The sequence below is a fragment of the Mizuhopecten yessoensis genome, unplaced genomic scaffold (genome assembly GCF_002113885.1).
Source record: "Mizuhopecten yessoensis strain PY_sf001 unplaced genomic scaffold, ASM211388v2 scaffold11135, whole genome shotgun sequence".
NCBI lineage: Eukaryota > Metazoa > Mollusca > Bivalvia > Pectinida > Pectinidae > Mizuhopecten > Mizuhopecten yessoensis.
This window is the reverse complement of record NW_018408897.1, coordinates 76,783-97,431: the sequence shown is the minus strand read 5'-3', so window position 1 is coordinate 97,431 and position 20,649 is coordinate 76,783. Positions and strand designations below refer to the sequence as shown.

Sequence of the window (20,649 nt, the reverse complement as noted above, 5' to 3'; positions counted from 1 at the left end):
CCCCCCCTTACGGGGAGGGGGTCTGTACCCTCCCCCTCCTCGCGCTACGCGCTCGGGCTGCTACCTTTCGCAGCACACCGTTGACTATTGAGATAAATTTCTCGGCCCCCCCTTTTAGGAAATCCTGGATCCGCCCCTGACCTACCATGCCCTCTCCCGAATATCGATGTAATAATGAAGTCCCGTACTATTTTCCGGATTCATTTTTTTGCAAACCGTCAGCGGACTTTAGGATTAGACATACAAATATGGCCGCACGCTGTAGTACCAACCATGGAATCTTTTAGGATTTTGATTTTCAGTTTATTTCTTCTAACTGATGTCAATGCAGATGAACATTTGACATCGAAGTTGAAGGCCGATGGATATGAAAGAATGAGGTAGCATTAATAATATAGATACGTTAACACAAATTGTTCACGTACCTAAATAACGTTCGTCAAGATGACAAGAATGCAGTAACGTTACTGCCATTGGTGCCTTCAAATCGTAATCATTGTACGGTTTACTGTCACTCAGTCTTGTTCGTGCAATGTACTCCCACTGAAACTTGCTCATTGTGATCAGTTAATTTGTAATTTTTCTGAAGCTTGCTAATCATTGTACTTGTACAGTATACCAACTGTCACCAAAGTTTCCTAGTTGTAATCATCGTTAAGTTTATTGTACTGTCTGGTGCTATTTAGTTGTAACTCATAGTTTCTACTGAAGTTTACTAGTCCTAATCATTGTACAGAACTGCGGCCCAACCTATATAGTAAATGGCTTATCTTTATAACATTACTACTATATACATAAATAGCCATTACCGCACAAATGGCTCTGTAACCTGCCAGTATACCATAGCATGCTGGTTTTTTCTCATAAGAAATTATGATTTTCTGCCTGTACCACCCGACATCATTTATTACTTAATAAATCACCTCCCTTTCGTGTCTATATACCTCCAAAAAATATTCTATAAGGCTAATCGCAACATTATTCCCCTTTGTAGTTGCTGTTTTGTAGGATTCCAATCCAGGACCTCCAAACTCTAGACACACTCTCTAACCATTTGAGGTATCTGATCACTGGTCACCCTTTATTTTGTCCAGGATCGTTACGATTGTAACTATGGTGTATTGCCTAGAATACAAAAACAAATATTGTGTACTTGTCAGTAAAAATGTCACCAACTTTACAAGATAAAGCAATTTGACAAATAAGGTTAAGTCGTTAAATAGCAACTTCCCTGAAGCTTTTGCCCTATGCCAGTAAAATCCTTAATTGCCCACATTTGATATATGTTACTTATTAATCTTTGCTGTAATGATAAATTTGCCTGCATTACAGAAGGTGAAAGTGTTCACGAATCTGCAACGGAACAATTCCTGAATTGCAGTCATATTCTTTAATTATAAACCAATGTTAAAACTGTTTATTTTTACTAGATGTGGTTATTCATTGACAACACTATGGACGGCTGAGCTTGCCCACTCTCCTTTTGCCTCTGCACCGTTGATAGCCGATGTAAATGGTGATGGCTCTTTGGACATAACAGCTACACCGTTCAGTGAAAGCATGTCTGTTATTAATGCCCAGACAGGCAAAGTCTTGTCAGAGTCCAAATGGCCGGCCCTCAACCTGGATAACTCCATCTATGCCAGTCCACTTCAGGTATTTTTAAGACCTGATGTCACTTAATAATGTACTTTGCGTTAAAGTATTGATTGGGATAGTTATGAATTTACTCAGACAAAACGTGAAAAGACAAAGTTTCTGACCATTCGTGATTTGATTTTAATATTAAAAGTACATGCATGTGTGCAAAACCAGAGTTGACTATACCCTAACCTCTACCTCTGAGAAAGAACCAGGGGCATGTTCAGCTACATATATAAAAACGTTTTGAAACATTTACAGAAAATATTTTGCTGATTTTTCAATTTGAAAAGGGTCTAACGTAGAGCGTTGTTATCAAACAAGAAATGGACACAAACATAATTACCAGTAGTAGAGAGAGAGAGAAAGATAGGTCAAGGATCCCCGGCACAGTCATCGCTCCATACTAGGAGATTAGTTCCTTATGTGAAAGAAGCAGAAGCCTTGTACATGTATATGGATAAGTCATTCCTTCGTAACGATTTTTGATTTAGAGTTAGTGTTTAGGGAAAAGGAGTTAAGCTTAATGTATTGATGATACATTTATTTGCATTTAAAGATATAGGCATAAAAAAACTGATGTACTACTTTTTTTCCTATTTCTGAAACCACAAGCCTTCAGCACACGGAGAGCTTTACTGCTTTGCTCTTATTCTATCAGTCTATACTAAAACAGGTGAAAAGTTTTTATAAGTCACTTGCTTGATGTGCTTATGGGTGAAAATGACAGTAGAGTAAGAGAACAAGTGCGAGAGCTGAGCTGTTTTAAATGTGTATATGAACTCGGATGTAATAAGATAAAATACTTTTGCATCTACTTTTAGTTTGATGTTGATGCTGATGGTATGCTGGATCTGCTGTTCACAATGGCTTCAGGGGAATTACTGTTTTTTCGACCAGACGGAACCAGGCTTAAACATAAAAAGTATCAGGTCTGTCTCGATAAAACATGTGCATTTGAGAGGAACCTTACGATCCTATAAAGTTTAGTTTATATTGAGTCATATTTATCACAGAAACAGAAAACTTCATTATTAACACAGTTATTCCATCTTTTTTCCGTATTGCAGAGTTATCTGCTCTTGTGAGCAGGTAATGATTGTTACGTCATTTGCTTGTGAGAGTAACGTCATCAATTTGTGAGAGAACAACGTAATTTTCTCACACAAACCAATGACGTAATAATCAATACCTGCTCACAAGAGAAGATAACTCTGCAATACGCAAAGACGGAATACTAAAATATACAGCATAATGAGTATCCCACAAGTATAAAACCTTCATCATCAACACCAGTAAACTACAGTAAACTACAGTAAGAGAACTCACAATTTCCACATAAATATTGTGTTGTGTACTGTCTATTTGAAACAGTGTTTTTCTGTGTGTGCAGAATTTTCTGCCTTGGCAATTTGTCCAAATTTAGACATAATGACCAGTCTCCATTTTCAAGTTTCCAAAGCATGAACTCAAAAAGCATTTTGTACAGTAATTTTCCTTTTTATGTCATCATCATAAGAATGCATATACTCATTACTCTGTCCATTGTCATGCGTCTCGTGTGTCTTGAGATCTGCTGTATAAGGTGTTACATGTGTCTCCTGTGTCTGATATCTGCTGTATAAGGTGTTACATATGTGTCTACTGTGTCTGAGATCTGCTGTATAAGGCGTTACGTGTGTCTCCTGTGTCTGAGATCTGCTGTCTAAGGTGTTACATGTGTCTCCTGTGTCCGAGATCTGCTGTATAAGGTGTTACATATCTGTCTCCTGTGACTGAGATCTGCTATATAAGGTATTACATGTGTCTCCTGTGTCTGAGATCTGCTGTATAAGGTGTTACATATGTGTCTACTGTGTCTGAGATCTGCTGTATAAGGTGTTACGTGTGTCTCCTGTGTCTGAGATCTACTGTATAAGGTGTTACATATGAGTCTCCTGTGTCTGAGATCTGCAGTATAAGGTGTTACATGTGTCCCCCGTGTCTTGAGATCTGCTGTATAATGTGTTACATATGTGTCTACTGTGTCTGGGATCTGCTGTATAAGGTGTTACATGTGGCTCCTGTGTCTTGAGATCTGCTGTATAATGTGTTACATGTGTCTCCTGTGTTTGAGATCTGCTGTATAAGGTGAACATATTTTCTTCTGAGATCTGCTGTATAAGGTTTTACGTGTGTCTCCTGTGTCTGTGATCTGCTGTATAAGGTGTTACATATGTCTCCTGTGTCTGAGATCTACTGTATAAGGTGTTACATGTGTCTACTGTGTCTCAGATCTGCTGTATAAGGTGTTACATGTGTGTCCTGTGTCTTAGATCTGCCGTATAAGGTGTTATATGTGTCTTCTGTGTCTTAGATTTGATGTATAACGTGTTACGTGTGTCTCCTGTGCCTGAGATCTGCTGTATAAGGTTTTACATGTGTCTCCTGTGTCTGGGATCTGCTGTATAAGGTGTTATTCGTGTCACCTGTGTCTGAGATCTTCTGTATAAGGTGTTACATGTGGCTCCTGTGTCTTGAGATCTGCTGTATAATGTGTTACATGTGTCTCATGTATCTGAGATCTGCTATATAAGGTGTTACATGTGTCTACTGTGTCTCAGATCTGCTGTATAAGGTGTTATATATGTGTCTACTGTGTCTGAGCTCTGCTGTATAAGGTGTTACATATGATATGTGTCTACTGTGTCTGAGATATGCTGTATAAGGTGTTACATATTTCTCTCCTGTGTCTCAGATCTGCTGTATAAGGTGTTACATGGGTCTCCTGTGTCTGAGATCTGCCGTATAAGGTGTTATATGTGTCACCTGTGTCTGAGATCTTCTGTATAAGGTGTTACATGTGGCTCCTGTGTCTTGAGATCTGCTGTATAATGTGTTACATATGTGTCTACTGTGTCTGGGATCTGATGTATAAGGTCTTACATGTGTCTCCTGTGCCTTAGATCTGCTGTATAAGGTGTTATATGTGTCTCCTGTGTCTGAGATCTGCTGTATAGGGTGTTACATGTGTCTCATGTATCTGAGATCTGCTATATAAGGTGTTACATATGTGTCTGCTGTGTCTGAGATCTGCTGTATAATGTGTTACATATGTGTCTACTGTGTCTGAGCTCTGCTGTATAAGGTGTTACATCTGTCTCCTGTGTCTTGAGATCTGCTGTATAAGGTGTTACATGTGTCTCATGTATCTGAGATCTGCTGTATAAGGTGTTACATATGTGTCTACTGTGTCTGAGATCTGCTGTATAAGGTGTTACATGTGTCTCCTGTGTCTGAGATCTGCTGTATAAGGTGTTACATGTGTCTCCTGTGTCTGAGATCTGCTGTATAAGGTGTTACATATGTGTCTCCTTTGTCTGCGATCTGCTGTATAAGGTGTTACAGAAGCTTCCTGTGTCTGAGATCTGCTGTATAAGGTGAACATATTTTCTTTGTGTTTTTGACAGGTTGCCCCTGTGTTTGTGTCCAGGACCTGGTACACTGACATGATATCGGTACCCTACAATGACATTGACAGATATGTTACCATTGATCCACCAAGTGTGCCGGTATGTTCTTAAAATAAAACTATTAAAAGATATATTGAAAATAATGCAAAAAAAACAAAAAAGGAGTTGGAAAAAGCGCAGATTCTTGCCATCATACCTTATGTCAGATTTAATTGATAATGGAAACCAATGAAACTGACCGTTGGTTTTGTATACCTAGAATGACCAGTATATTGCTGTTGACCCCCACATCCTGGCCACACCTGTTCTAGCTGACCTGAACAGTGATGGACGACTGGAGGAACTGGTCATACCAGTGTCCTACTTCTACGAGGAGGATGACTACAGGTAAGGTTATATTTTATCTACCGGTTCAAGTTACGTTGGGGGTTGGGGGGCAGAGGGTAATGTAGGCATTGCACCTATTGTATGCTCACTGTTTATAACCTAGTCAATTTGATGACATCCTGGTTTACACACTTTTAAAACTACATCAATAAATATTTGGCACATCACACTTTGCTAGAAAAAAATTATCACTTTTCTTTCACAATGTACCCAGTTGTTTTCTCACTAAGGAGTGACAGTGTTATATAGAACCAACTTGTTTTACATATAAAACAAGGTTATAAAGTATTGATGTCTCAGCAGGTTCCCCCACCAGCTCGAGAAACACAAAATGAGTAACTTCACTGACTTAGAGCGATATGTCGTGGCTGGAGTGACAGTTGTCAACCTTACATCCTTGACCCCACTCTGGACCAAAGTGTTTGACCTTACCCAGGTAAAACTACAACCTTGTTGTGGCTTTGTGTAAACTGGTGATGACCCTACTGTGAGAATGAGTCAGTAATGGTCTAACAGATTTTTATAGCTTGAAATGCTTTATAATTGTTGCTCCATATATATAACAAAAACAGCAATTGAAAGTGAATTTGATATCAGGAATTTCTCAGGCGTACATATTTAGCCTGCATATACATCAAATTTTGAACAATAATCTAATATTTTATCTGGATATCACTTGATAAAACAATTGTATAAGGATAATTTATCATCACCTTAGTCATTCTTTCCCTATGGCTGTTAAACCAAAACAGACAAAATGTAGGGTTTATATTTAGGTCTTACTCGGGACTATTTTATGATTCTGATTATTCTGATGAAGCATTGTTTTGTTTTTTCCAGGTTGTGTCTGTATATCCAGCTTACAACCTGTTCTCCCCGACAGTCGCTGACCTTGACAGTGAGGGTGGTACTCTAGACATTGTCATGGGGACGTCAGCAGGCCGAGTCTATGTGTTTGATCACCTGGGAGCCGCTAGGAAGGGCTGGCCAATCACAGTCAACAGTGTCCATGGTCAGGTTTGTACATCACTTGACCATTTCCGGGAGATTAAGAGATCTAACTGTCATGACAAAAATTTGAGTGAGATAAAATAACAACACATGATTCTTTTATCATTTTAGTACAGCTGTATGAGAACAAAGGTTACGTTCATTGTTAAAACATGACAACACATACTACTGTCATTGCTTGAAAATGACACATGTGACTTTCATAGTACCGGTATAATCATGGCAAGACATTTTACTTTCATTGGTGCAGTGCTAACAGTATGTGTGTGCTTAGAAACATTAAGACATGAGTGTTTACACGATTCATTACAGTTAACACACAACATTAAGACATGAGTGTTTACACGATTCATTACAGTTAACACACAATCAAAAAATAAAACTCAATCAAAAAATAAAACTGAAGGTTCCTGGTTCAAAACAATAAGGCTGGAGCAACATATGTTTGTAACAACATTAATTTAATTCCAAAAATAATATGCATCATATTTCTACCTGTACATATTGAAATGACATACCTTAGACTTTTAGATTGACTTGACTACCAAATAGCCTGACTCAGAGTCACTGAAATGTTTGGAATTTCAAATATTCATATCCATTTATTTATCCACATAAGAATATAATTTAATTTATTTAATGGTGGGATTTATATCAGAGTTTGTTTTAAAACTGATATAAATTTGACTCCTGTAGATCACAGTATCTGATGTGAACGGCGATGAGAGATTAGACATGATTGTCGTGGATACGAGTGGTAATGTGCACTGTATCGGTGCAGATGGCAGCACTATCTGGGAAGCAGAGATATCGGGGACTTCCTCTCCTGGCAGTCGTTTATATGACTTGAATGAGGACTCCGTCTTAGATGTCATTATCACCACCAATGATGGGTAAGATCAGAGTTCAGGAACCAGGAGACAATATGATGCTGCATTCAGGTGTACATGTTCATACCAGCAAATAACAATTACATGTCAGATTAATTCTGTCCCGGTCGCTGGGCGATATATAAACAAGTTACATCTGTGTAGTTAACTGTGCTTCCTTGATATTGTTTCTGGACTTGAAGTTGAAAAAAGAATTAACAGGATATCTCAACCAAAGATACCTCTCTTTTTATACTACAAGCTAAGATGTGTCATTTACTTAAGTCATCATTTGGACATTGAATAATTATTACATTTGTTTCCAACTTAGTAATTTTGTTGAAGTCATGTAAGACAAATTCGATATCTTTCAAATAGGTAATTTTGAAAAAAGTTCAGTTTCTGCATATAAGCATATTAAAGTACATTTAGTCAGAATCTAACATGTCGTCCTCTTTATTGCTATGATACAATTGTCGTATAATTTCAGGAACGTTTATGCTTTGGATGGGAAGAATGGATCTGTTTTGCCAGGCTGGCCTATCAGGACAGCACAAAAACTGACCGCTAATATCTTAATAGCTAAACTATCAACTACACACACTGCTCCAGATATGGTAAGGACATACAAAATCAGTAAAATTGTCAAAATATTTTTTTAAAAAATCCTAGAAATATGTGTTTAATGTTTGAACATTAATTTGTTATCTTATTCTGTCTTTGCGTATTGCAGAGTTATCTTCTCTTAGGAGCAAGAATTGATTTAATGACATTATTCTCACAAACAAGTAACGTAACAATCAATACCTGCTCCCAAGAGAAGATAACTCTGCAATACGCAAAGACGGAAAAGGTACTTGTCAGGTTATCTTAAAAAAAGAAAATGCTGAAATATCACTTGAAACATACAGTGTATATTTTATTAGAGCATCGATTGAGACACATAGAGTAGATTTTGTTAGTGTAATTTCACTTGAGACAAACAGTGTATATGTTTGTAAATTGTTACTGCGACACAAGAGTATATTTTGTTCAAGTGTCCCTCAGATGTACACGGTACATGAGATAAACTACTGAGATAATAAACTATTGGTTAAAGACTTGATCATAGATTTGATTGCTTTTACAGGTTTTCTTAACAAATGATGGGTCTTTGCATATTATATCAACTACTCTGGAATGTAATACCCATTACCCCCTTGGGGAATCGTCACTGGTGCAAATTTTGTCCCATGACCTGGTAGACAAAGCTGAAGGCGTGGAGCTCCTCATAGCCACCAACGATGGATCTCTTATATGCCTTGGCTCTGAAAATGAAGTGGAGGATCCATTTACTGGAATAGATGATGAAAAAATACGGGAAAATCACCTACAATCCTTACCATCTGATGTTAAAACTCCCAATGACTTTTCTTATGCACAAAATAAGGTAAATATCTGCGTGTACATTGTCTGTTGTAGGGAACTCACTTTGTTATCTGAGTAACGCTAATAGAACTGAGGTCATTATAATATAAACAACTCACAACTTACCTGTCGATGAGAAACAGAAACGGGAAATTGATCGTCTTTCTTATGACAAAGGATGTAATAGTCTAGAGAATTCCAAGTGACTTCGGTAACTTCTAATATACGAAAAGATTCCAGGCGAAAACAGGTGAAATGGATGAAATCCGGGTCAAAATCGTAACCCGGCGAGTGAAATTATAAAAGCGGGTGAAGGGCTAAAATCCTGGGTGTAACCCGACGAAATTGGGTCACTTGACAGGTATGTTATATTTTCAATGCCTCATCTACGAGTCAAACACAGGACCTCTGGCTTACTTGTCTTATACTCTACCGAATGAGCTAGAGAGGAAATCTCCCTAGCCGAGTCAGTAGGAAGCAGCTAGTAATTTAACAGGGTGATACTAATAATAATTCAGAATATCATTTCGCTGTCAAGGTTAAATTGCTAATGATAGTGAAATAATATGTTGACTTTACCCCAGTAATGATGATAGTGTAACAATATGTTGACTTTCCCCCAGTAATGATGATAGTGTCATAATATGGTGTCTTTACTCCAGTAGCAATGACAGTGTAATAATATGGTGACTTTGCTCCAGTAATTATGATAGTGAAATAATATGATGACTTTACCCCAGTAATGATGATAGTGTAACAATATGGTGACTTTACCCCAGTAATAATGATAGTGTAATAATATGGTGACTTTACTCCAGTAATTATGATAGTGAAATAATATGGTGTCTTTACTCCAGTAACAATGACAGTGTAATAATATGGTGACTTTACCCCCGCAATAATGATAGTGAATTAATATGTTGACTTTACCCCAGTAATGATGATAGTGTAATAATATGGTGACTTTACCCCAGTAATAATGATAGTGAAATAATATGGTGACTTTACTCCAGTAATGATGATAGTGAAATAATATGGTGACTTTACCCCAGTAATGATGATAGTGTAATAATATGGTGACTTTACTCCAGTAATTATGATACTGAAATAATATGGTGACTTTACTCCAGTAATAATGATAGTGTAATAATATGGTGACTTTACCGTAGTAATAATGATAGTGAAATGATATGGTGACTTTACTCCCGCAATAATGATAATGAAATAATATGGTGAATTTAACCCACAGCTCGGTGTCTATGTTACCTGGTTTACCAAGTCGGAAGGGGAGGTAACTGGTGGAAAGTTCACCTTACAATTTGAAATAATTGATCCAACAGGAAGCACAAAAAATGTCTACAAAATCAAGGTAACTATATATAGGTATCACTTTCTATAGTTCTACAAAGTCTAGACAAACATGAGAATTAGTTTGACCTATTTCTATCTAGATAAATGTAAAGTCGGTTCTTTGGTACATTTGTATGGATTTGGATTTGTTTTGGATACTGTAAAAGTGGAACTTTCCAGTGTGGAAAGGCTTGTGTCCTCATGTTGATTAATGTAGCACAAAAACATTGATGGATAGAATCAAAGAGATAAATGTATAGAAGGCATTAAAAGGCAAAACATGAAGATAGAATGTATTTAAAAACAAATTGTGAAGATAGCATTTGTGAAGATAGCATGTGTGAAGATAAAATGTGAAGATAGCATGTGTTAAAAGACAAAATGTGAAGATAATGTGCATGTTCATGAATTATGGACTAAGTAACTCATCTCCAAGATAAAGAAAATGGATAAAATCACTACATACTCCAGCATCACCAAGAAGTGGGTTTTAAAGTTTATTTGGCCAACTAGCGATGTAAAGGACAAAGTCACAAGTTACATCGGTTAAAATGAAGCATGTGCCAGTTGCGGTAATATTTTTTAGTTTTTGTAAAAATTAAATGTGGTTTTGTGATTATTCCAGGTGTATTTTGGTAGTAATTTACTGTTTTCTGATGAGTATGACCAACCTGGAGAATACAGTGTCATCATCCCAGTATGGGAGGAGCCAAGGCTTGGTCATGTGACAGTGATCATGACCAATCAGCATGGTCAAATTTTCCAGGATTCCTATCCATTGAGGTATGTAGATCAATTTCATGTGTGAAATCAATGTTGAGTTGCCAGATATTGCTACAGATTTAGAATGACACAACAGGAAGAAGATTGATATTTCTTGTTCAGCTGATGTGTTAAATCCATGTTGCCCTGATGTTTGTTAATAAAGAATTAATGTGAACCAGGGCCCCTTTCACATATCTGGTTCAACCAGTTGATCTGAACCGAGGCTGACCTGAAACTGTGCATATAATTTCTCAGCTCTGCCTATAGTTTGGTCCAAGTGTGTTAGTTATCGTGGAATATTTCGGCGCCACTTGAACGGTTTCAACCATGATACACGAATACGACCCTGATATTTGTTAATGAAGAGTTATTGTTTACCTGATGTGTTTTTGTTTTGACAGATTTAACACCTTGGTGATGGAAGATCTACAGTGGTTGTTGATGGCTCCCTTCATCGCCATGGTGATAATACTACTGGTCATACACGGATTTCCTGCTAAAGACTTGCTACCTTACACAAATCAGTCCAAAGGAAGTTGACACACAACAATCTCTTTAGCCTTCAACTTGTTTGTTTGTCGTTTTTTTATGTGATTTGTGTTTATCATGAAATGATATGGAGAGAATGTAAACATTAACAGAGTAAGAAAATAACGTCAGTGCTTTTTGTTACATTTCCTTAATGTATTAGATTGTGTGTTAGTGTGTTTATATAGATTTATAGCAAGATTTTTGTATTAACAAAGCACTTCATTGACCGTGGACCTCTATATGGGAGATTTTTGTTGAGGGTCTGTATGGGTGAGTTATAATTAGGATTTGTATGGGTGAGTTCTGTTGAGGATTTGTATCTGTGTGTTTTGTTGAGGATCTGTATGAGAGAGTTATATTGAGGATCTGTACGAGAGAGTTCTGTTGAGGATCTGTATGAGAGAGTTATATTGAGGATCTGTATGGGAGGCTTATAGTGTGGGTCTATATTGGATTTCTGTTGAACAAGAGCAAATATATATTGTTTTGTTGTAACATTATTACTAAGTGGCTCATTCCAAAAAACATTTGATGAAGCAGCAGTGACAATTGGGCAGTGTCGCTTCAGTAACATGTTTGTTTCCTTTACAAAAATAATAGTAAATTCCGAGTTCCTTGATGAGTATACGTGCCCGTTACTGGAAACATGAAGGAGTATCTGTTACATTTCATCTCGTGTGAATTTCTCTCACAACCACTATAGATGTCATCATTCCAAACTCATCTGATAATCTGCTAGCAGTTTGCGAATATTTTTGGTCACACTAGTGGGTTACACCATCGGCTTGATTTCATTGGTCAGTCTTTTAATTATGATGTCATATAATAGTGCTTTGTGTATTGTTCTTGGCAATTGTATCCCCAATCGCAAATACAAATAACGTGTAATAATGTTTCCTAGATACATGTATAAACGGACTGTTATGGGAGAGAAAAAGGCCTAAGTTTGTGATGGCTGGTTAACGATGTTTATCTTACTCTCATAAATCAAATTGTAAAAAGACACTCGGTAATATAAACATCATGTTTTAATACGATAAGAAAGATTACTAACTTGAGTTTAGATAAACATCATACATTTAATGTACCAAGCAGCACTCCTTGGGGAACTTCTATGAAACTAGTTAATGAATGTAACTATGTATGTATAAGTACATACTAAATGTAACTATGTATGTATAAGTACATAATGAATGTAACTGCAGGTATGGATAATGGAAGTAAGTATAATAAGAATCCTGTGTAATTTTATTTTGTAATGTAAGCGATTTCTGTGTGGAAAAAAGGATTCAAAACAAGGAAGCAATATTACAACAATTTTTTCAAGTTGGAAGCATTCAAAGTCGGTGACAGTAATGTTTTGATACCTTTTCAGAAAGTATCTAAGGCAGCTTAAAGTAAGGGGATCCAGACAAGGCAGAAACGATCACGATGTTATACTGTGTCATGTTCCATTGATGATAGTGGTATTTTTTCTTTTTTCCATTCATTTTTTAAATAAATCTAATTTTTCTAATTTACTGAAGCGTTTGTTTCTTAAGTATTTTGAATCATATGTAATTTTCATATATGGAGCGGCATTTTTATACATGTACCCTCATCATGAAAAGGCAGGGAAAACACTAAAGTCAATATCTATCTTTCTGTCACATTAGGCATCATCACTATCAACATTCTCTTTTTAATTTATTGTGATGAAAGATTATACAAGTATCCAGTGCAAGTATTTCAGAAAAGTTGGCTTGTCAGGCCGTGAATCAATAGAAATTGTTGTCATCACCTCTCAGACTTGGGTGAAACATGGAATGAGCTCACATTTCAGAGTGTAACAATGTGTACAACGTTTCTATTAGTACCAGACTACAGATTGTTTCTGATGAAAAATACAAAAACACAAGGAATCACCTACATGTATTACTGTTTAATTACAAGTGTTTAATTACACGTTATATACAAGTAAGACACAGCCATTGATGAGCATCAAACAATTGTTACTTGTATATATACTATTACATATCAAAAACTTGATTTAAAAACTGCCACTATCACATCCCCTCTTTCTTTATACTCATAATTACCTATAAGCACGGAATTAGATAGCAATCTTAGTCCGTTCTATTCCGTCTTTTCGTATTGCAGAGTTATCTGCTCTTGTGATCAGGTATTGATTGTTACATCATTTATTTGTGAGAGTAACGTCATAATTTTTTTAGAAAAAGACGAAATTTTGTCACACAAACTAATGACGTAACACTCAATACCTGCTCACAAGAGAAGATAACTCTACAATACGAAAAGATGGAATAAGTTCACATTTACACCGTTCCGATTACACTTCCCAGCTTATTTTACACATAACCAAAGGTCTCAACATTACTTACACGTACACAGCACTTACAAAGCTTATATTACACCTAACCAGAGGTCTCAACATTACTTACAAGTACACAGCACTTACACAGCTTATATTACACCTAACCAGAGGTCTCAACATTACTTACAAGTACACAGCACTTACACAGCTTATATTACACCTAACCAGAGACCTCAACATTACTTACATGTACACAGCACTTACACAGCTTATATTACACCTAACCAGAGGTCTCAACATTACTTACATGTACACAGCACTTATACAGCTCTACATCATTCAGTACACTGACATACATTCCATTCTAAACTTACACTAACTCTAGATTGTATGTGATTACAAAACTGATCCTGGAGTAGGGTAATGAAACAGCACACTATATGACCATATCAACTGAGCACTGAATCTTTTTCACAATTAAATAAAACAAAAATGAATGTACATATCCTATCTTGACATAAATGTTTCGAATTAATTTCAGAAGTATATTTGACATGAAAAGCTGTTATTTTAAACTTACAGATTTTTCAAGCAATGAAGATTTTTTTTAATCATAAAACTTTGATGAGATAAAACACTTGACTTAAATCAATGTAAACACACCATCACTTCCACTCCTGACTAGAATTTGTGTTTATCATGTCACACTTCCCACCTGAACACTCGGTGTGACTTCATTGGGTTTACCGTCCTTTTGACAGCTAACGTTATTTAATTATAAGGTGACGCCTGCATATTAATGATACTGTTTAATACATGTATATCAAAAGTATACATCGGATTAAAACAAGATCCATTGTATATAACCTTCATTATTAAAACCCTTTCATCGATGAATCCCTATTTAAACCCTGTAAACAGAGATTCAGAAAGCTTTCTCTTGATGACAAATCCCTGTATACAGGCATTTCCTACTTTAAAACAATTCCAAGAACAGGTTTTATCTTCACACTACACTACCAGGTAATTTAACTTTGCCAAACATATGATATTAATGAAAACCAAAGCAAAATAAGTTTAAAAAACATTTCATGGGTTTTCCTTCTATACCCGGGTAAATAAGAAAATGAAAATAATCTGTCTGGGAAGCTGTTGTCTCAGAATTGGCTTAGTTAGAGGAAGGATGGGGAATAGGTTAAACTAGATACAAAGGTGCGTACAGCACAGGATTCATTACAGACATAAAACGACTGTGATTAATTAAAATAAAATATAAATGAAATTTACAAAATAAAATACATTGCAAAATATAACAAACAAAAAGTAGAATATAACAAACAATTTAAGATTAAAAACTGAAAACTTTCAATAAATACTAACAAAAATTCAAATACACTCCAAAAATTGCTTGATCATGTATCAAGATCAATGACAATTGTCTCAATCAATATTACAGCTATCTCTCTAATTCCATTTGGAATATCTGCTCCCATCCTTCTACATCCATGGTACACATGATTTGTTTCGGCAGTTCCTGATACGAACTGAAGTTGCTGTGACACCCTCTCAGCCACTGTCGCCTCCGGCCTCGACTGCCATGGTTCATCTGGTACACTTCCTGAAATTTTAGACAAGATCTGTTTGTACCCTGTACTGACTTTGTTTATCAGCTATACCTCAGTGATATGTTTCAGTGCAGACAACATTTACAGTACAGTGTACATGTATATAATAATGAAATGTTTGTTAACATCCAAACTACACTGCACTGATTTAACACCATAGTAGTATATATAGATTTCTTTAAAGTCTTTTAATGTCTGTATTGTTAATGGATTTATAAGTCATTAAAACTTTATCACAGTGGCAATCTGACATGGCAAGTTTGGCAGAGGCTAAGTTATCAAAGTTAATGTAGATTAGTGCAATTTTCCCCTAGTACACATAGTATTTATTAACTTTTAAAAAAGAACCAAAAAAAATGTGTTTCCTCCGATAAACAGCATGCACGATACAATATGTATGATATTAGAGTTGTAGAGAGACGAGGCACACTACAAGATGGTAAGGTTGAAGAGACGAGGCAACTACAAGACCACAAGGTTTTAATGAGATATGTCACACTCTAAGCTGGGGAAACGGTAGCTTCCAGGCATGATCGTTTTAATCTTTTGGGTTTTTAAATTATCGGACCTAATGAAATAAAATATAAATTAAAACGAATGAGCCTATTAGCTACAGTTCCTGCAGCTATCACACTCTGTGGTGGTTAGGTTGTAGAGAAAAAAGACACAATGCCTGATGGTACGGTTGTAGACAGGCGGGGCACACTACAAGACAGTAAGGTTGTAGACAGGCGGGGCACACTACAAGACAGTAAGGTTGTAGACAGACAAGAAACACTTCAAGACAGTAAGGTTGTAGACAGACGAGGAACACTACAAGACAGTAAGGTTGTAGACAGAATAGGAACAGTTCAAGACAGTAAGGTTGTAGACAGACAAGGCACACTACAAGACAGTAAGGTTGTAGACAGACAAGGCACACTTCAAGACAGTAAGGTTGTAGACAGACGAGGCACACTACAAGACAGTAAGGTTGCATTTTGTAGACAGACGAGGCACACTTCAAGACAGTAAGGTTGTAGACAGACGAGGCACACTACAAGACAGTAAGGTTGCATTTTGGAAACAGATGAGTCACACTTCAAGACAGTAAGGTTGTAGACAGACGAGGCAACAGTGTAACATGTATTACTAATGTCATCCTCACCTTCCAGGAGTATCCAAGTGCCCGATCATTGTGTAAGAGTTCTGGTTTCACCTCCAGTGTGTCACAAAGTTTCCTCCACAGAATCTCTGATGTGCTTATACAACCCCAGTACCTACACACCCTCCCTGCACTGCACAGATCAGATGCAGTCAGGTTCTGGAAGATCTGCAACAACAGCTCAGGAGGCAGGTCCCTCATTCTGTCAACTGAATCTGTACACGATGGCAGACCCACAACACTGTTTGGGAAGAAAAATGTGTGTAGTGACCTGAGATTACATATTTTAAAGATGGAGAACATTAGCATACAGTATCTATATGATATTCGTTTGTGTTTCCAGTCTTTGTGATAATAAAACTTATTTCAGAGTCCGATCAATGAACTAAAAATTTCATTATAATTATAACTGATGTAACAATTTCCTATTTATATGCAAACGTCAAATCGTGTTTTCCCGTCAGCTGTCAAAATGGGGGCGTGGCAGTTTGTATATAATCTTACCTTGTATTCCTATTTTTATGCACATGAGGTGATCGTGCATACAGAAAAACCCTTCCGGTCAGTTAATCGAAATATATGGGCCATAACATCATGTGGAAATTCCACAGGAAATTTCTTAATGCGATGCAAGCTGGGTCATGAAACTTGAGCGTGGTTTTGTTTTGACATGATTCTAACCCGGAAGTGACGTTTTATGTTAACGTCAAAAATGTATCACTCTTCTACGCGTAGAGGGAGAAAACACAAATTCAAGATGTCTGCGCCCATGAATTTGCGGCTTCCAAACAAGGAGACCGTTAATTTACTAATAAGAACTCATTTACTTCTGTGTTTAATAGTAACTTTGATTGTTTACCTACCAATGAACACACATTTACCTATTGACATTGTTAATGAATGTCTAACTGCTGTAAAATCGTTAATTGTTGTTTTCACATTGTTTCAAATTGTGGTGAATGCGATTATAGTGCCGAAGTATGCACAGAATAAACCGACAACATTTAAAGTAAGCCTTCTTGAACCTTTCTGAACATTCATACAATTGGTTTGTTGTTGATCTAAAAGACAAACAGGGTTCAAGCCTGTTTTGCTGTTGAATGTTTATATTTTTTGAAAATGATAAGTTCTGTATCTAGGAGGGATTTCTCACTGATTGCTTGAAGAATACCGTATGATATTTTATATCAAGTTATGATTGTTCTTATCCCTAAACCAAGATACTTGCCGTGATTTGTAATTTAATTGAATAACAATGGACGTGTAACAGAAGGGAAAAACGCACTACTAGACTGGGGTTTGAACCCGTGACCTTCCAAACTCTAGGCGGATGCTCTGCCAATTGAGTTATCTGGTCGCTGACGATCGACCCAGTGCAGTTCCTCTACATTCTTCCCTCCTTTTTCTAAGTCTTCGCCCATCAAAAAACAACTTTTTACAACCCAGGTTGGGGTATCCCCTTGTCAAGCAAACACCAAATGCTTGAAACAAGGGTTGGTCACAGGCACCACTGTAACAGGAGAGGAAAAATGCATGGCCAGACCAGGGTTTGAACCCGGGACCTTCCTAACTCTAGACAGACTCTCTACCAATTGAGCTATCTGGTCGCTGATGATCGACCCAGTCCAGTTCCGTTACATTCCTCCCTCCCTCCTTTTTCTAAGTCTCCCCCCCCCCGAAAGGCACAACTATTTTACAACCCAGATTGGGGTATCCCCTTATCAAGTAAACACCAAATGCTTGAAACAAGGGTTGGTCACAGGCGCCACTGTAACAGGAGAGGAAAAATGCATGGCCAGACCGGGGTTTGAAGCCGGGACGTTCCTAACTCTAGACAGACTCTTTATCTGGTCGCCGATTATCGACCCAGTCCAGTTCCGTTACATTCCTCCCTCCCTCCTTTTTCTTAGTCTTCGCCCCCAAAGGCACAACTATTTACAATCCAGGTTGTGGTATCCCATTGTCAAGCAAACACCAAATGCTGGAAACAAGGGTTGGTCACAGGCACCACTGTAACAGGAGAGGGAAAATGCATGGCCAGACCGGCGTTTGAACCCGGGACCTTCCAAACTCTTGACGGACTCTCTGCCAATTAAGCTATCTGGTCGCCGCTGATAGACCCAGTCCAGTTCTGCTACATTCCTCCCTAATACATAACAGATCATACACATTTAACAAACTATCAAGCCCTTAGGTCAATATCAACAAATATTTAACATTTATATAGTTTGTAGGAGTGTAAACAACAGTATTATACATATGTATTACATAGTCTTATTGTGTTTCACGTATCATAGAGTGTTTCTTTAAAATTTTCATCACTTAAAATTTCAAACTCCCTAATTGTTTGAGTATTCACAACATGTCCAGGTAGATTGTTCCACTCATCCACTACTCTAAATGTGAATGAGTTTTTCCTTAACTCTGTGTTGCATCGGTTTTTGTACATTTTAGTTTTACATAATGCTTGTTTTCAGGTCAGAAGTGTAGTAAAGGTTTTTGGGGTTCTCATTCTCGGAAGTATCGGCTATCACTGCATCGCTGTCCTTTTTGGTGCTCCATTTATAAAGTAAGCAATTTTTAACTGTTCTTTAGCATTGCATTGGTTTTTTGTCATGTTTACAACAGCCATTGCCATTTGCTGTGTCCACTAAATAAATTCTTTGCTACCTATTACTTCTCAGTGCTACATTGTATATCTTCTAAACAACAAGAGAGATGTTTTCAATTAAATTATATATATTTATTTTACAATGAAACAACAGAAGAAATTTATTGAAGTCAGCTTCCTCAAAGATAGAATATCTATTTGGAACAGGAAAGACAGTAGGATGCTTCCATCGGGAATCAAACCAGCAATCCCCAGCTTTCAAGTCTGTCACTAGTACTATACCAATTTAGCTAAATGGACATTCCTTCTAGCTTGAAACTAGAAGGCAACCATAATATGGATGGGCATTAAACTTTGTATATAGGACGGCAGTGTGTCACACCATAAATGAGGTCACTGTGACCTCAGTTTGACCTAAAGTACTAAAATACGGTTTTCGCATCATATGTCAACTTTGTACATTTGCAGATGGTATGTGAGAAGGAGAGGGGTATTTGTGAAGCCCATGCTTCAAGTTTTATCTAGTTGCATTTAGTCATTTTAACATTTCTAAATAGCATCGACATTGTAGGAAGTTTCCCATCAGCAAGAGCTAGAGTAATTAAAACAAAATATAATGAAAAATCATAATAACGTTACAATTATTCAAATTAGAGAGAAATTATTTGTTAAAAAAAACAGCTACAATATCTGTTTTCTTATCAATTAATGGTAAGTCAATGACTGTTACTAGTTGAAATGTATTCATACAACGTGCTGTATTATGATGAAATTGTGACTTTTATATTTTTCATTTATAGTTAAAGGTTTGCTAAAACGTTTCCGTGCAGGTTGTAGTTCTGTAACGGAGACTTTTGTTGAAGTGTGTCAGTTAAGGTTTTGGCTAATATAAAGAGAGAAGATGTTTGCTGATTTGTTTTAGTGTATCTTTTAGTTCTGTAATGGCTAAGTAGAGAAGATGTTTGCTGATATGTTTTAGTGTATGTTGTAGCTCTGTAGCAGAGACCTTCCACTTTGCCCTGCTCCTGACTGTTACAACTGTATTTCCAAGCCTCTGTGTGCTGGGAATAAACTTCTCAAATTGGGTTAGAGTGTATGCTCAAAACAGGTAAAACTATTTCAATTTTCTTTAAATGCCTTAATCAAAAGTGAGTGTTAAGATTTATAATCGAATATTTTTCATATTATCAGTAGTAAATTAAAGATACATACCTGGTATGTTTTATTCTGATTGAAACATACATTGTACATGAGAGTTATGAGTTTGATATATGAAGGATGACATATGTGAGAACAGGTGAATTGTCTGTTTCAGTCCTGACGTAGGAGCCGAGTCAATCCTCTACTGTGCCTCGGTAGGAAGTATCCTGGGAGCATGGCTGGGCGCCCTCCCTATCCCGCTGGATTGGGACAGACCCTGGCAGGTAAGGATCAACCTGGATTGGGACATACCCTGGCAGGTAAGGATCAATCTGGATTGGGACAGACCCTGGCAGGTAAGGATCAACCTGGATTGGGACAGACCCTGGCAGGTAAGGATCA

At 37.0% G+C, this 20,649-nt stretch overlaps 3 protein-coding genes across 5 annotated transcripts in view; 2 read left to right on the top strand and 1 right to left on the bottom strand.

The window, feature by feature from the left end:
- The first annotated feature begins 157 nt into the window (after positions 1 to 157).
- LOC110466505 (protein DEFECTIVE IN EXINE FORMATION 1-like) lies at positions 158 to 12,931 on the top strand. 3 transcript variants are annotated; one of them, XM_021523033.1, is made up of 13 exons: positions 158 to 380; positions 1,431 to 1,656; positions 2,466 to 2,573; positions 5,091 to 5,192; positions 5,353 to 5,480; positions 5,784 to 5,916; positions 6,321 to 6,497; positions 7,188 to 7,384; positions 7,851 to 7,977; positions 8,490 to 8,789; positions 10,017 to 10,136; positions 10,743 to 10,900; positions 11,284 to 12,931. In XM_021523033.1, exons 1-13 carry the CDS (start codon positions 175 to 177, stop codon positions 11,420 to 11,422), a joined length of 2,121 nt encoding a protein of 706 aa, XP_021378708.1. In that variant the 5' UTR covers positions 158 to 174; the 3' UTR covers positions 11,423 to 12,931. The 3 variants fall into 3 exon arrangements, with proteins under 3 accessions (XP_021378708.1, XP_021378707.1, XP_021378709.1); XM_021523032.1 differs by having other exon boundaries at positions 5,781 to 5,916; XM_021523034.1 differs by lacking the exon at positions 158 to 380 and adding an exon at positions 441 to 498 and having other exon boundaries at positions 5,781 to 5,916.
- Positions 12,932 to 15,056: 2,125 nt separating this feature from the next.
- On the bottom strand, positions 15,057 to 17,187 carry LOC110466508 (F-box only protein 48-like). Its single transcript, XM_021523036.1, has 3 exons — positions 17,001 to 17,187; positions 16,500 to 16,737; positions 15,057 to 15,345 (listed from the first exon to the last, which is right to left on the bottom strand). Exons 2-3 carry the CDS (start codon positions 16,695 to 16,697, stop codon positions 15,184 to 15,186), a joined length of 360 nt encoding a protein of 119 aa, XP_021378711.1. The 5' UTR covers positions 16,698 to 16,737; positions 17,001 to 17,187; the 3' UTR covers positions 15,057 to 15,183.
- A 33-nt stretch (positions 17,188 to 17,220) lies between these two features.
- LOC110466507 (phosphatidylinositol-glycan biosynthesis class F protein-like) overlaps positions 17,221 to 20,649 on the top strand; it is an 8,093-nt gene continuing 4,664 nt past the window's right edge. Inside the window, exons 1-4 of the mRNA XM_021523035.1 lie at positions 17,221 to 17,505; positions 18,974 to 19,065; positions 20,099 to 20,215; positions 20,423 to 20,531. Of these exons, the coding sequence (XP_021378710.1) occupies positions 17,254 to 17,505; positions 18,974 to 19,065; positions 20,099 to 20,215; positions 20,423 to 20,531 (570 nt within the window). The 5' untranslated portion in view covers positions 17,221 to 17,253. The remainder of the gene's footprint in view (positions 17,506 to 18,973; positions 19,066 to 20,098; positions 20,216 to 20,422; positions 20,532 to 20,649) is intronic.